At 37.7% G+C, this 17026-nt stretch overlaps 1 protein-coding gene across 1 annotated transcript in view; it reads left to right on the forward strand.

Annotated features, from left to right (window-relative positions):
- TNKS (tankyrase) overlaps positions 1 to 17026 on the forward strand; it is a 206421-nt gene that overhangs the window by 47239 nt on the left and 142156 nt on the right. Inside the window, exon 3 of the mRNA XM_044225548.1 lies at positions 14926 to 15021. Coding sequence (XP_044081483.1) covers positions 14926 to 15021 — 96 coding nt within the window. The remainder of the gene's footprint in view (positions 1 to 14925; positions 15022 to 17026) is intronic.

Raw genomic sequence — 17026 nt, forward strand, 5'->3', positions numbered from 1 at the left:
TTTGAGGCAAATGGCTCATGTAATCAGTTTTCCCTTTACATGGTTATCGTGTTATCTGAAACGTGTACATACTAAAGCTGTGTCCTTGCTTTGTATGGTTCCGTGGCAACGGAAATGGCAGAAGCAGGCCCAGATGGGAAAGATCCCCAGAGTCCTTTCCACTCCGCGTTCTCTCCTGGCCAAACTACACAGAAAGTTAAGTGTAATAATTGCAGTTCCAGGCTTTAAAAAATCTTCGGTACTCTTGTTTCCGTGCTTAAATTATTGGAATGTGTTAATTTTCTCTTAAAATGGAGGGGGTGTTAGACTTTTCATCCATAAACAGAATCCAGGAATAAGTATATAAACATTACTGTGAGTTGTTTAATATTTTGCCCTTAAGTATGACAATGATTAAGAAATCCCACAGGGCAAAAAGTGACAAGGCAAGAAACAACAAATGTTGGAGAGGTTGTGGAGAAAAGGGAACCCCCTCACACTGTTGGTGGGACACAAGCTGGTGTAGCCACTTTGGAAAACAGTGTGGAGGTTCCTCAAGTTAAAAATAGAGCTACCCTGTGACCCTGCCATTGCTCTCCTGGGTATTTACCCCAAAGATAAAGATGTAGAGAAAAGAAGAGCCACATGCACCCCAGTGTTCGTAGCAGCAATGGCCACAACAGCCAAACTGTGGAAGATGCTGAGATGTCCTTCAATAGGTCAGTGGATAACGATGTGGTCCAAATATATGATGGAATATTACTCAGCCATCAAAAGAATGAATACCCAACATTTGCATCAACATGGATGGAATTGGGGGAGATTATATTAAGTGAAATAAGTCAAACAGAGAAAGACAGTTATATGGCTTCACTTATTTGTGAAGCATAAAGAATAGCATGGAGGACATTAAGAGAAGGCAGGAAAAATGAAGGTGGGAAATCAGAAGGGGAGATGAACCATGAGAGATTGTGAACTCTGGTAAACAAACAGAGGGTGTTAAAGGGTGAGCCCGGTGATGGGTATTAAGGAGGGCACGGATTTGTTATATGCAAACAATGAATCATGGAGCACTACATCAAAAACTAATGATGTGCATACTGTATGGTGACTAACATAATAAAAAAAATTATTAAAAAAAAAATCCCACAGCGATGGGGCACCTGGTTTACTGAGTCCGTTTAGCGTTGGACTCTTGATTTCAGCTCAGGTCATGATCTCAGGGTCGTTAGATCCAGCTCCGTGTTGGGCTCAGCGCTCAGTGCAGAGTCTGCTTGAGATTCTCTCTCGCCCTCTGCCCTCTGCCCTCCGCCCCCCCAACTATGCATTGTGCACGCGTGCTCTCTCTCTCTCTCTCTCTCTCTCTCTCTTTAAATGGATAAATAAATTTTTTTTAAAAAAGGAAATAAGAAATCCCACAAGGTATCCAAATATATGTTTATTTTGTGTCAAGCCTGAAAATTCCTAAATTAGCTGTGTGTGGTACAAATAATCATGGTTAGAGAAAGAGGGCGTATATTTTCTTTTGCCTCTTATTTGCTGTGCCTATTTTGGGACAGTTTTGAGTGTTGATCTTTAGAAGGATTATGCTAGAGCATGAGGTTTGAGGGAGCAAGTGCAGGAAGTATTCTAGTGGGTCTCCAAAAACAGAACCCGAGCTCTCATGGGTGTTATTTCTGTGTCTTGGTTTCATGCTTTCCCACAGGGGGATTGTTTGATGGGATGAGAAAGAGGTCATTGGTCATGGGAGTAGCAGATAAGGTATTTAGGACAAACGTGTAGATGTGCCTTTCAGAATTGACCTAAGAAGAAGAAAGCTTGAATTACAGTTCTGGGGCGATCTTGCCTTGTACTTGTGTGGATGATAAGGTAGAAATTAAATGCTTGGCTTTAGTATTAGGTATGAATTCTACTTTACTGCTTAAAAACTGTCATCTCGCACAAATAATTTAGTTGCTGTGAACCTCAGTCTCTCATTTATAAAACAAGTATCCTACATATTGCATTAGGTTGTTAATGGAAGTTACGTGAAATACTAAAGCAGGTAGAGCCGCAGTAAATGCTTGTTCCCATTCATTCTCTTTTCCCCGCCCCGGGTGGCAACAGGATGGTGTTCTTCATAGGTGGGTTTTGGATTCTGACACTCTGTAAAAGCTTAATGATGGACTGGGTGGCAGTTACTGTATGCTGTTCTTTGTTATCATCTATGTGAATTAGTTTATGTCCTTTGTTTCATAGCCTGTGTAATTTTTTAAACTTGAATTGTGATTTAGTAAGGTATGAAATCAGTTGTTTTTCTTCAACCTGGGAGAAAGGAGCTGAGGTGGGATACAAAAATATGATCGAATAACTGTTTTTAAAAATACTGTAATATTGGTTTGGGATGTGTGTGGGCAAGACAGGTGAAGGACCAGTTATAAAATAAGCCACAGGATAAAAAGTAAAGCAAAAAACAAAGAAGAAAGAAAAGAATATTGCTAATAGGATAATTTATAAAATCCAATAGAAAAAACAAAAGTCAGTTTAAAAAAATTATTTGGTATCTTTCCTAAAGAATGAAGACTTAAAGAGTTATATTCTTTGTCAGACTGAAAGTACAACAGCGCCTTGAAGTTCAGTCTGTTGAATCAGTTCTCAGAGGTACAGGAAAATGATAGTAATGATATAAATAATTTTTAAAATATTTTTATTTATGTTAAGTTCAGTTAGCCAACATATAATACATCATTAGTTTTTGAGGTAGCGTTCAATGTGTCGTTAGTTGTGTATAACACCCATCAGATCACGTGCCCTCCTTAATGCCCATCACCCAAAGCAGAATCAGGATGTCATGGTATGGGCTCAACCCTATGTTTCTTGTGGAAAATGCTTTTAAATGTGTAATTTTAAATGTGTAATTTTAAACCTTGTATCTAGTGGTATGAAGACTAGTTTTAATTGGTCTTAGCATTTTTTACTCATGGGGAGTTTGCCTGGAATACTAAGTCCTTGAGACTTGACAGAGGGGTGATACAGGTGACAGTTTAGGGAAGGTTTCCCGGAAAGAGACAGATTGGGAAGCACCCTTTTGCACGTGGTCATTGTCCCTTAGAACGGTGAAAATTCTGTGAACTTGTAAAGTCAGACTAAAGTTATCTGCTTTGTTCCTTATTAGTGTTTCATTAGGCTGAGTAGTCAGGTTTTTGAAAAAGTAATCTCCCCCTAAATAAAAGGAAGCATAAAACAATATTTGACTTGGCACAAATGAATTCACTGTTCGTAGGGCTCTTACCATTTAGCCTTTATTTCATTCCAGCAGGTGCATTTTTAGCACTTTCTGTGTACACGATTCTGTTTTTGAAAGGCAGACGAAAAGATCGTGATTGAAGGGACAGGGTATTATAGTGAGTCCCTATTGTGTGCCAAGAGCCAACTAGGTTTATATGTATTGTCTCAACTATAACGGGAGTTCTCTGGGAAGGGTAGTGTTGTATGAAAGAGGCAATTGAGATTGACAGAGGTGAAGTAACTTGCATAAGGTCAGACAGTTGTAAAGGACAGAGCAGTATTCTAAAACCCAGGTTTGTCTGACTCCTGGACAGTACTTTCTTTTAGACTTGACTCTCTGGGGTTTCCAAGTAGAAAGAGATCTCCTTTGTTATAATCATTCTTTCCTTTTTTTTTTTTTTTTTAAGATTTTATTTATTTATTTGACAGACAGAGATCACAAGTAGGCAGAGAGGCAGGCAGAGAGAGGGGGTCGGGGAAGCAGGCTCCCTGCTGAGCAGAGAGCCTGATGCGGGGCTCCATCCCAGAACCCTGGGATCTTGACCTGAGCCGAAGGCAGAGGCTCAACCCACTGAGCCACCCGGCACCCCTGTTATAATCATTCTTATATTTATTTCAGGGTGCTTTATCTTAAATTGTGGCTTGTGTAAGCAGTTAATGCTGATTTCACAGGTATTGTGACCTGGTTTAACTCTGTTGCAGAAGGTCATGTCATTGATTTCTGGCTCTAAAAATCTGCTATATATAACAGAATAGTCTGTTTCTAAGTTACTTTAGAGCAGTGGGCCTTTTAAAAATTTCTTGATTGTCTGTATTTATAGGTAAATTTGACAATGGGAACAAAAATCTAAGTGGAGGATTCTTTTATTATTATTATAATATTTCATACCAAAATTTGATCATAAAGAACTTCTCTTCTGTGTGAATTCAGTAAATTTTTATTTACTTGGATTAATTTTCTGAGGGAGGAAATATTCTCTAATGTCTCAGGTGTACATTATGGTGATCTCCATGGTATGTCTAGTTACCATTTGTCAACCAAAATTAGGATATTTTTGAGAATCTACCTCACACTGTGCTTCATATCCTCATGACTTATTTATTTTATCACTGGAAGTTTGTACCTTTTAATCTCCTTTGCCTACTATATGCTGGGCACTGTTCTAAAGACTCCTCAAATATTTATTAGTTTTGTTATCTTTTTGTCCTAATTAGGTGCCATGTGTTGGGCACCGTTATTATCTCCTTCTTTTTACAGAAGAGAAAACGGAAGAGCAGAGCGAATGGAGTTCCAGGGCCCCAGAACTGGGAAGTGGCTGAACCAGGTGTCTAACCCCTGCCTTCTAGTTCCTAACCACAGCTGTGTTCTTAAGTGGTTAACTAAGATGTTTTGCCATTAATAAGTGAAGCAGACTTATAGAGAATTTGATTTTTTTGAACTTTAAAAAAAAAAAATGCAGTCTTATTTTTTTTCCAGTGAGGGACATGGAAAAAAGTAATAAGTAGGCATCTAATTAGACTCGAAAGGCAGGTGAAATTAAGTAATGTATCACAGGCATGCTAATCCCAGATATTGACAGAATTCTGATTTTTTGGTGACTTCTGTATGAAAGGCAAAGACTAAAAAAGTTATTAGAAGCTTGGGGCTTTTTACACAATAAAAAAGGTATTTCTTGACTATTTTACTTCAGAGTCATTTTTATGGTCTCAGTATTATATAATCTGGATCTGAGTTCTTCACCACATGTATTTGTTGCATTTTGTTCTAGTCTGTAGCTTTCCTTTTCATGTTTGTAACTGTGTCATTTGAAAAGCAGAAAATCTTAATTTTTATGAAGTACAATTGATCGAGATTTTTTTATGACTTAGGCCTTTTTATCTTAAAAAAATCTTTCTGTCTCAAGGTCATAAACATTTTCTTCAGTGTTTTGTCCTATGGGTTTTATTGTTTTAACTTATATATTTAAGTGTATGTCTCATTTGGAGATAATTTGTTTGTGTCCTATAAGGTAAGAGTCAAACTTCATTTGTATTTTTCCTTTTTCTTATCTATAGGTAGCAGTTGTTCCAGCATGATTTGTTCAAAAGATTATTTTTTCTTTCGATCATTGTATTACCTTGCCTTCTCTATAGAAAATCAATTGACCTTACATGTGTTGGTCTGTTTTCTTTTTTGTTGTTCTAAATATCTGTTTTTATCCCAGTAATTCACTGTCATAATTACTGTAGCTTTATAATAAATCTTGAAATTGGGTGGCATGATCCCTTTAACTTTACAAGTATAGAATTTCCAGCTTGATTCTTGGAGTATCTCTCTCTCTTTACTTTTTCATATCATATTTTCCTTTAATTCTTTGAATTCATTTGTAATAATTGCTTTAAAGTTCTTGTCTGCTAAGTCCAACATCTAGGCCATCTTGGATATGATTTCTTTTGACTTTTGTTGTTGTTGTTCTTGACTATGGATCACATTTTCTTTTTTCCTTATATGTCTAGTAATTTTCTTATCCAGTGGTAGATATTGTGGAGGCTGCAATGTTATTTTTATCTATCTTGCTCTGAAAATTTTTTATTAGTGTTTTTGCAGAGTTCGGTTGCTAGGAAGTCACCCTGAACTTCTGCATGTTTGGGGTTATGCTCTATTAGTGCATTTCTGTGGAAGGTGTTTCCTAAGATCTTCATCTTAGTAGAACTCAGTGTTCATACTGTCTCCTCTGCAGATCTTGTTGAAGTTTGGTTTTATAATTTATTAGGGTGTGTCTAGATTAGGGCTTATTCTAGGGCAGTTTTCAAGTATTTTGGCCTTTTTGCATTCTGAAGAGCTTTATTTATATGAATTATATAGAACATTAGAAATCAAAACTACAAAAAGTTAGTAAAAATACTGGCATTAATGCAAATAGTCTTTATTATCTGGCTTAATCGGACTCGGCTGGATTTTCATACCTGCTTCTGTGTGCAGTTATGTTCTGATGACGTAGATTCAGATTTTAGTTGGAAGAGGGAAATGTATTTAATAACATTTTCAAATAATTATGAATATTCTCCTTTGATATCCCAATCCAAACATGGCAAGTGGTAGTTTCTAAATGAGTAATTGCAATATGGAAACAAACCATAACAGAAAACTTTTTCTATTCTGTAACATCACAGTAAATTATCTGTGTTTCACTTTGAAGGAATTTGTACCCAGACATGATTTTGTAACAGTTTCCGTTGGTCACTTTGAAAGTATTGATTCACTCAGACAGAAATTCCAAAATGTTGACACATTTTAAATACCACATCAAAAAATTAACATTTGTTCCATCAATGTTAGCAGAAGAGCATAAGTATTTACAGTAAGTGCAAGTTCATGTAGGTAGATTAAGAATTTTACAAAGTTCTAATTTTTGCTTGAGCGCTTAAATTTTATCATTTACATTTAAAAAAATGCCTGCCAGATACCCAAGTCTGAATGACCATAGTATTTCTGTTCATATTTCTTTTCATTAAAAAGGATGCATCAGGGCAAACAGTGGCTAGTTCAGTGTGTAGCCTCAGTCATCACCCAAGTCGTCTGATTGAGACAACTCTTGTGCCTTTCCATTGGCTGCAGTCCTTCAGGTGTGTTCCAATTCTTTGCAGAGAACATTAAAAAGATGTGAATCCAAGGGTCAAGATTTAGTAAAATTAATAGTTTTTACTGTCATTAAGGACATTCTAAAATGAAACTGATTGTTTTTTCTTTTAAGGTGATTGCATGGTCGTGAAGAATGCACTGATCACTAGTATAGTTGGGTGCCACTGCCTTGATTTGTACCAAGTTACCAGCAATTTTGTTGCTTTTGCACCATGTGCTGATGTTACTACCAACAGCAAAACAAGGAGATCAGTGACTTTGTAGACCCCAACTCTCTGCTCTAAGGTGGTCTTTTGTTTCTCAGCTCTGCACGATGTTGAAGAGGTGTTTTTAGGATCTCTGTGCTTTCTTACAGCCAGACTTCCAGTTTCTCTCAGCCCTACTCCCCCCCCACCAACCCCCAGCACTTTTTGACCTCAAGTAACTCTGTTTTTTGCTCAACCCAATAGCAGCTACTGTTAAGTCTCAGATGGCCTTGTCTTACACAAACTATACAGGCCAGCCCACAGCCTTGTTATCAGCAGGGGTCCCCACACAGACATCTGAGCCCTGCTGTCTGTAGAGTCCCTCCTCTCCAGTTTGCCATCCGGCAGATTCCAGCCAGTTTATCTACTCCGAATTCAGATCGCTTGTCTTCTCAGCTCAACATGCCAGCCGTATTCTGCTCTGATTCTTCTAGCTGTATGCGGGCGGTTGCCACACTGCCACAGGCAGAGTAGTTGAGTGATTATGATAGCCACCTTTGGAGTTTCCTTTCCTTCGAAGATCGCAGTTGAACACTATTGTTCATCGCTGCCGTCAGTGAGTTGCTTCATATATTTTGTCCAGTTCCGTAATTATTTACATTAGGAAGAGAGGGCTAGTCTGCTGATACTCCATCTTGGCTGGAAACCAAAGCCTTCATTTGTAATTTCAGTTAATTGTATTTTTATTTCTAGAGGTTCTTTTTGGTTGTTTTACAAATTTGCCTTACCACTTTTTATAGTTTCATATTTCAGCTTGTCTTTTATTTCATTAAACACAATAAACATAGTTCTTTTTATATTGTAACTGGTAGTTCTTTCTGGTATTTGAAGTTTTTATGAGTCTATTTTTTGTGTTGTTTATTGATGTTAGTTGTTGCTTCTGCATTTTAGATTACCTCTGCCTGGTTATCTTGGCTCTGTGCTGGGCGTTTTACTACAAATTTATTGACAGGACTAACTTTTAGCCCTTTGATGAAGGTACCCTCCCCTGAGAGGATGGGCATATATGTTTGCCAGATACCCTGATGTTACTGCCAATCTGGGACCACCTTAGAATCAAATTTGAGGCTTCAGATAGTTTGAAAAACACCCTGTTTTTCCAATCAGATGTGTGGTTCTGTATTAGGGTGAGTTCACGTCACTTTATCCTCAACCTGAGGATAGCCCTTTTTGTGTGGGGACAGTCTTTGTTAGAATCTTTACTTTGGGGGGGCCCAGCAATGATTGCTCTTCCCTTTGCCCTTTGAGACTGCAAGGACAGCTTCTATTTTTCTGTATTAGTAATTGCTTTCAGAACAAAGACAGTTTCCATATACATTTATCCTCTGGATTCCCATTTGCTCCTTAGTTTTGGGCTAGTAATTCTTTTCCTTTTTTAAAAAGATTTTATTTATTTGACAGACAGAGATCACAAGTGGGCAGAGAGACAAGCAGACGGGGAGGGAGGGCAGGCTCCCTGCGGAGCAGAGAGCCCGATGCGGGGCTTGATCCCAGGGCACTGAGATCATGACCTGAGCTGAAGGCAGAGGCTTAACCCACTGAGCCACCCAGGCGCCCCTGGGCTAAGAATTCTTTATCTCATTAGCTCTTAGATGATTTTAAGAAGTTAAATTTTTTGTTTCAACTCCAGTTTTGTTCACTGTTTACAGCCCAAGGATTGTTCAGCTAATACTGAAAACAGGAAATTGTGTCATGTAAGTTCTAATCCAAATTCAATAAGCCATACTACTATAGAGGATCATACCATATATATGTTTATGTGTTTGTATGTGTATGCATGTGTATATATTCATGTTACTTGATTTTCATGTTTACTCAGTGATAAATAAATTCTTAATGATTTTTTAAAATAAAATATGGTAATTTACATTTATGCCATGTAAAATGTATCCTGAATGAAGAAATAAATGGCTTTTCAAATAATAATGTACCATATATAAATACGTACAGCATTATAGTGGTATAATACTAGTATCATACAATTATTGTACATGTTTCTGTGGGAGAGGTAGTCTGCATATGTATCAACCACAGAATATGTCATATATATCATTTAGAAAAAATGTCTTTTAAAAGCATGTGTGTTGGTGAGAGTACTATACACTGAAGATTGTAGTTAGTTAAAATTTGATTCCTTCATATTTTGCTCTAAAATTGGGTTTTATTTGCTAAAAATTATAATGCATATAGTCCTTTTGTGACTCAATTTTGGAAGCTAAGTCAAATGAATATTAAAGAGTAAGATGACTATGAAACACATTTTGACATAAACATAACTTCTTTAAAAATTGAGTGTTCAGGGCACCTGCGTGGCTTAGTTGGTTGAGCAACTGCCTTCGGCTCGGGTCATGATCCTGGAGTCCCAGGATCAAGTCCCACATCGGGCCCTCTGTTCATCAGGGATCCGGCTTCTCCCTCTGCCCCTTGCCCCTTTCATGCTTGCTTGCTCGCTCTCTCAAATAAATAAAATCTTTAAAAAAAAAAAAATTGAGTGTTCATGTGCCTGGGTGGCTCAGATGGTGAAGCATCAGCCTTTGGCTCAGGTCATGATCCCAGGGGATCGAGTCCCACATTGGGCTCTCTGCTCAGTGGGGAGTCTGCTTCTCACTGCCACTCCGTTCCCCCTGCTTGTGCTCTCTCCCTCTCTCTGTCAAATAAATAAATAAAAATAAAATCTTAAAAAAAAGTTGAGTGTTCATTGTGAGGAACAGTTTTAGACTATTAATGTAACTCTAAAATTCATGTAACAAAGCATTTATAATATTAATAGAGGGTTTTTACCTTTTGTAGTGAAAATTATACTAAACACTTTTTGATAATTTACCTAAAAGTCTTTTTATGTTTTTAACAGTTTATTTTTTTTAAGATTTTATTTATTTATTTGACAAAGAGAGAGAGAGAGAGACAGATCACAAGTAGGCAGAGAGGGGAAAGCAGGCTCCCCACTGAGCAGGGAGCCTGTTGTGGGGCTCAATCCCAAGACCCTGAGACCATGACCTGAGCCGAAGGCAGAGACTTAACCCACTGAGCCACCCAGGCACCCCTTGCTATGTTTTTAGCTTGGAAAATTCATACTGTTTCTGTTTCTTTTATCTTTTTTTTTTTTTTTAAGATTTTATTTAATTATTTGACAGAGATCACAAGTAGGCAAAGAGCGAGAGGGGGAAGCAGGCACCCTCCTGAGCAGAGAGCCCGATGTGGGACTCCATCCCAGGACCCTGAGATCATGGTCTGAGCCAAAGGCAGAAGGTTAACCCATTGAGCCACCCAGGCACTCCTTCTTTTGTGTTCTTAAATAAATTAATAATACCTGTAATTAAATATAATTTATCAAAAAAATAAATATGATTTACATAATAGTACTTTTTATTTTTCTAGGAATTTGATAGGCTTTGCGTACATGTAGGAATATTTTCTTTTTTTGGAAGAATTGAAATGAATGCTTAAATTTAATAGTTTTGAGAAATGAAACAATTTTAGTTCCTACTGTGTTTGCTGGTCACAGGGTAAAGGCATGAATCTGGCTCATTATAGCTGAATGCTTGTTCCAGAAATAGGAAAATCACATGTCCTTCTTGCCATGAGCTCTTTTGAGAATGACATTTTAAATATTGTAATCCTACCTTAGTTTTAGCTATCTGTTGTTATGCCAGCTGCTGTATTTTCTCCATCCTCCTAAACTCAAAATGAGATAAACGGATTTGAGATAAATGAGTTGAACAATTGGATACAGTTAAGTCGTTTGGGATTCCAGATTTGATGATGACCTAATTGGTTAAAGATAGTGCGAGGAGATTTTGAATGGCCACAGTAGTCTTGAATTTATATACTGGGTGTTATTCAGATTTTAGTTTCCTTGTTTTTCTTTCAAACGTTACCTTGTATATTGTTTGTATATTTTGGGAACTTTGCTTCAGACATTTGTGCTACTTTTAAGGGGGAATTTGTTACATATTAGTGTCTTGTCAGTGTATATTGATGTTACAAGATGGATTTCTAATTGCATTATGTATTACAGGTCATATTTTGTTATTGTTTGGTAGCTCAGAACTTTGAAAGCAGAATTGGAAGCAGCGAGAATTGAGAGTTGTTCATGTCACCAGGTCAAGTGTAGACTGACATTCTTGAAAGCCATTGTTGTTACCTTTGCCTGATGTATGTGCTGTTCTTCTGATGTTAAAAAATAGGGAAACAGATCCCCTTAGAGAATAGTGTAAAACAGCAATTTGATTGGAGGAATTGCTTGGGAGAAGCTTGGGACGTTTTAGTATATACCCCACAACTTCCATTGATGATGGGCTCAACTTCGAGTTTTGTCAAAGTGTTAGGGTAAATCAAAAATGATTTTTTAAATTTTTATTTAGAGGGTAGGGGAGGAAAAGATTCTACTTGAAGTAACTTTTTTTTTTTTTTAATTAGGATTTCAGAACACACTATTTTATGTCTTTGGCAATAAAATACCTTAGATATCTAGAAATCATCTACCTAGTCCACCTCCTTCACTTTATAGACCTGGAACTCTGGCCCAGAGAATTTTACATGTGCCCTGGCTCATTGCTTCTCAAACTGTACGTGGTAGAGGACCAGTTTTCTTCCTCTCCAGTACATGGCAGGCCAGTAATTTTGTAAAGTATAATAAAAATGAAATGCGAGAATAAGTAATTTTAAAAGAACATATGCAATTCTAAATGCTGCCTCTTAATTTCTGTGCTTATTTCAATGTCTGTGGATTGCAAAGAGACCAAACTGTCACTGCCCAGGGTTGGAGTTGGCAAACTCTGACCTATGAGCTAAATACAGCTCACCCCTTGCTTTTTATATGACCTATAAGCTAAGTATTGTTTTTACATTTGTAAATGATTTTTAAAAATTCACAATACTAGTATTTTGTGACACATGAAAATTATACAGAATTCATACTACACTGTCCATAAATAAAATTTTATTGGAACACAGCCACACACATTCTTTTAAATATTGTCTGTGGCTACTTTTGCTCTGTAAGGATGAGGTTGAGGCCGGGATGAATAGTTCAGAGACCTTATGTTCTACAGTCTTATATGTATGTACTCTCTGTGAAGATCTAAAGAGTTGGCTCTAGGACAGAGCATTGAATCAGTAGTTAGTGGCAGAGTTGAGAGTATAAACAAGGTCTACATTTACAAATGCACTTTAAATATTATCATTAGCTGCTGGGTAATATCAGGCTCAGCGCCTAGTGCCTTTGCATGCCGCTCTGTTCTCATGTCATCTTGCCAGCACTGCCCTTTAATATAAGTCAGAGGTTAGCTTTCTTCTGGTTGTGGATGGTTTTATTGCCCCCCAAACTTTTGATTCTATGGAGTTTTGTTGTTTTAATTAACTGCTATCCAATTAATTTAAAATGGTTGAGTATTTTCTAATGTGGATTTTGTAGTCAGCATCAGGTTCAGAAAATTCAACTTCTTTTTCTCTGCTGCCGCATTACTCAGCACGGATGTTTCTGTGCATTCAGGTCTGATGGAAGAAGTAATGGGATTCAAAATCTTTAGAAAACAGATATTTCTAGTAAAAAGATTACCCTTTAAAAGTCACCCCAAATAAAGCAAAACTGCAGCTGAACTGTAATGGCAGATTTCTATTGTAAAGTAGCAGAGAGATAATAGGTAAAATACCAGCTACAACAAAAAAGATTGATGTTTTAGATGACTTTTGGGGGAACAAGAAGGCTTTCAGGTTTTTGCCTCTACCTTGAAAGCTGCACAATAAAAGCTCGCATCGTATTTTTGTCAGGTCTTGTTAAATTAAGATATTGCTTTACTTGTTTAAAGCAGGTTCTGAAGTTCTCCAGATATGCATTAGAAATCTCTGCATTTCATGGTAGCTGTTACTTCCTTGTTTTCCTGCCCTTTGCCTGTGATCAGTGAACAACTTAGTAAAGATAAAGTGATAGCTGTCACCTTTACATTTGATACATGAGTCTGCTTCATGATAAAGACCCTTTACAAGCCAGACCTTCATGTTGGGTCTTCTTGGAAGACCATTCCTTCTTGGAATCAAAAACAAAAAACTGGGGCATCTGGGTGGCTGGGTGGGTTAAGCCTCTGCCTTTGGCTCAGGTCATGAGCCCAGGACCCTGGGCTCAAGCCCCACGTCAGGCTCTCTGCACAGCAGGGAGCCTGCTTCCCCCTCCTCCCTGCCTGCCTCTCTGCCTACTTGTGATCTCTGTCTGTCAAATAAATAAATAAAATCTTAAAAACAACAAACAAACAAACAAAAACCTCACAAAACTGTTGCCATGAAAACTTATTCTTGCTGATGGAAGAGTAACTACAGTTTGATCTGTGATCCTTGCTATTTTATTCTACTTACTCTCGAGTCAGTTTGCAAACATCTGGAAAATAATTATGATTGCTTACATTCCAGGGTGAAATAATATAGAAGCACTTGGCAAAATCTCTCAACCACGACTTGTTTTTACTGTTCCAGATCTGAAAGTAGCAAAGATTTAATGCAAGAGGTACTGATGTACACTGTTCCGGCAGGTGTGTCTTAATTCTAGAGAAGGCTGATCCTTTGGACGTTATAATGAAGCTTTTGACCAAATGGCTTATGGATAAAAGGAAGGAGAAGAGCCTAATAAACAGTGGGACTTATTCCTTAGTAATATAGGGGGATTGCCTGCCAAATATTACAAAGGATGTACTTGGAATGTCAGTGAATGAAAATTCAGGACTCATCAACAGTAGTAGCTCAAATGTTTTTTAGATATTATATAACAGGTCTCAAACTACTTATTTGAATTTAATATTTCTGCTTTGTTTTAAATTTATGTTGTTAGGCTAGCGGTAAGTAGTAACAGCTACTGTTCTTCTCTGGAGTACACAAAATTGTAGCTATTCGAACTGTTAGAATTTCTAACTTGGAATTGAACCTTGCTTGCTCGGACCAGTTTTTAACGTATGTATTAGCGTAACCATTGGTTGTGTAGCATTACAACAGCACCCCTCTCACCCCCGTACACTCACATGCCAGATGTGGTTGAGAAATGTTTTGGATTAATAAATTACTCCATCTGGATTTTACTTAAACAAGTGCTTCTGTCTTTTGGGGGCGTCCATGTGTAAGGATTCTCTGTAGCCGCTTTCTACTGAATATAGCATGTGCAACACTCATTTCTTAGCATATATTATAGTGACTGAGTTTCTGTTCCTAAACATTTTTCATGGGAAGAATTACTGTGGAAGGCAGTGCTTTTTTGCAGCTCGACTGCAGAGGACTAGAGTTGCATGCATTACCATGTCTGCTAAACTTCTTGGAAGCGAGCCAGTATGTTATGGTGAGTTTCGTATGTAAGCAGTGAGCCACTAAAAGGCTTGCACAGTATTACAACTATTCTGAGCAGAGGAAGCGTTAGGAAATTCAGCAGTAAAGCAGCAGCAACAAGCAGCCACAGTGGTAGTAAAGATAGGAGGGTTCACGGGTTGCAGATTTCATGGTGCGAGGCAGTGAGCACACAGCTTCCCATTCTGCTGCCCGAAGGAGGCAAACCCAAACCGTCTAGTTCAAGATTTTTCTAGTTTCATGTTTATGATGTTAAGTCATGTGATAATACTGTACCACAAGTTGCCAACTTTGCTTTACTCTAGAGAGGATCCTTTGCTGCAGTGCTTTTTTCCCATCTTTCTGTTGCTTTCTTTCTTCCTTTTTTTTCTTGAAAGAGAGAAAATTGTGCAATGTATGTTTATGCCTACACCATGCCGAGGCGACACTTACCAGTAAATAATCTCTGTATCCCTGAGGTAAGATACTGTTTCTGCTTTCCCTGCACAGTGCTGCTGCAGCACGGAGCTGATCCAAACATTCGGAACACTGATGGGAAATCAGCCCTGGACCTGGCGGATTCTTCAGCAAAAGCTGTCCTTACAGGTAAGCAAACAGAGAGCTACCTAATTATTTTATCTATGGAACCACTGGCTTGATTTGATAAAATTGGTACATGCTGCATTTTATTTTCCTGCTGGTGAAGCTCAACAAATAGATATGCCATTACCTCTACTTTATTAGTGATTTGCTGTATTAACTGTCTCATTAATTTCTATGCCATCATAAGCAGAAGCAATAAGACTGTTTATTCATAGGATTTCTGAGAAATACAGCACTAAATGATAACATACAGTGTTCACTCATATTTTAGTCCTTTTTTATGGTTTAGATCGTAATTTTCCTGTACCTCATCTTCTCAGTGGATTTCTTTGGAAGACCTTCACCACTGAGCAAACAAGGGCATTTGTCTTACTTTATAAAAGTAGTTTTGATCAAAAGGACAACCTGCTGCCTTATTACTCAGGGGAATGGTTAAGTAAAATATGATGCTGCCCCTCCTTTGCCCTTCTGTTTGTGTTTTTACCCTGTCTCCTCACTTTGCCTGAGATAGCTGAGTACTTTGTAGATGAGGCAATGCAATGTGTTGCCTTTTCATTTCAGATCATGAAAATTTGGGGCTTAAGTATTAGTTTTGATTAAGGCAAATGTCAGGAAGCAGCAAAGAGGAAATGCTAGACTAGAAAGGCTGTCTCATAACAATATAGAAAATACTGCTATAAGTCATACGATGTTGAGCACCTATTTTCATTGATCTTCATTCTCAAAATGCTGCATTGGATCTATTTTTGCTTTTATCCTTAGCATCCGAGTTCTGCTGCCTTTGCCTTCTTCCACTTAACTGACCTTTGTAATTTGGAGCCCTTTTGTCACTGCAGCGCTAACAGTATTGTTTCAGGCTGTGTGAAAGTAAATGACTTTTACCTTCCTTTTAAATTTGCCTGTGTTTGAAGAAAATAAATCTTACCTTCGCTTTTAAGTTTCGAGTACATGCTGTGCATTTTTATCAAAGATTCTGAGGTGAATGGAAAATGTTTATATATAGAAAGCTTTGAAAATACGTGGCATTTTGCTTAATTGCTCTCATAGGAAGTCACCGTCCCACTATGTTAAAATCAAGATGATCTCTGCTAAAGTAGAGTAATACGACTTTTCTCAATTAATTGATTAAGTGATTTGGTCAAGTGAATTGGTTAAGTGATTTGGTTGCTGAATCAAGAGAACATCCACTAGAGGAATAAAGCTATTTTAAACCAGTGTAGATAAGAAGAAATTTAAATATAATTATACACTTTCAAATAATGAAATTAAAATATGTCGCCCCAGGCCTCCTTAGGTTCTGCAGCTCTTCCTTCTCTTTTAACAAGGCGGTGGGCGACAGTAGCAGCCTTGGAGTGGTCTCTGCCAGACGGAGACACAGCGCTTGTTCGCAGTACCGGAGGTGCCTTAGAAATGCTGACCAAGACTGTCTCTGTAGCTGCATGTCCTCCCTCTGACCTTTCCTTCTCCTCAACCCTCAGAGCCTTCCCCGTCCATTCGTGAGATTCATTTCATGCGACACTGTTTTTAGATCCACTTTCAGTTTTTTGAAAGACAGAGTTTAAATATAAAGTATTAACAGCAAGAAGCTATCTCCTAATTTGAAACGATTTCTGGGGGGACTGTATCAGCTGCTCTTAGTTTGCAGAAGAGCTTTGGCATGGTAACTCGTGGAGACTAGGTCCCTGGAAGACAGATCCCCTAACTGTTAAACTTGAACAGTGTCTTGCACTGTGCTTTGCTGAGATGGAAGATCTTAACTCTTCTTAGTCATAATACTGAATTCATTAATTGTTCTTCTCACGAATATTTACTTTTTTGGAAATGATGTACAACTTTCAGATAGGATTTAAAAGAAAAACGTTCTGGCAAGAGTGAATTTAGTGGAAAATATTAAGCTAGTGATATTTACACATTCTTGTTACATAATACAGCGAATTAACGCTTAAGGGAAATACATTCTAAGATGTTTCTCTGCCATGCAGGTTCTCTTCTAAGCAGTTCTTTTGAA

This window comes from Neovison vison, chromosome 11 (genome assembly GCF_020171115.1).
Source record: "Neovison vison isolate M4711 chromosome 11, ASM_NN_V1, whole genome shotgun sequence".
Classification (NCBI taxonomy): Eukaryota; Metazoa; Chordata; class Mammalia; order Carnivora; family Mustelidae; genus Neogale; species Neogale vison.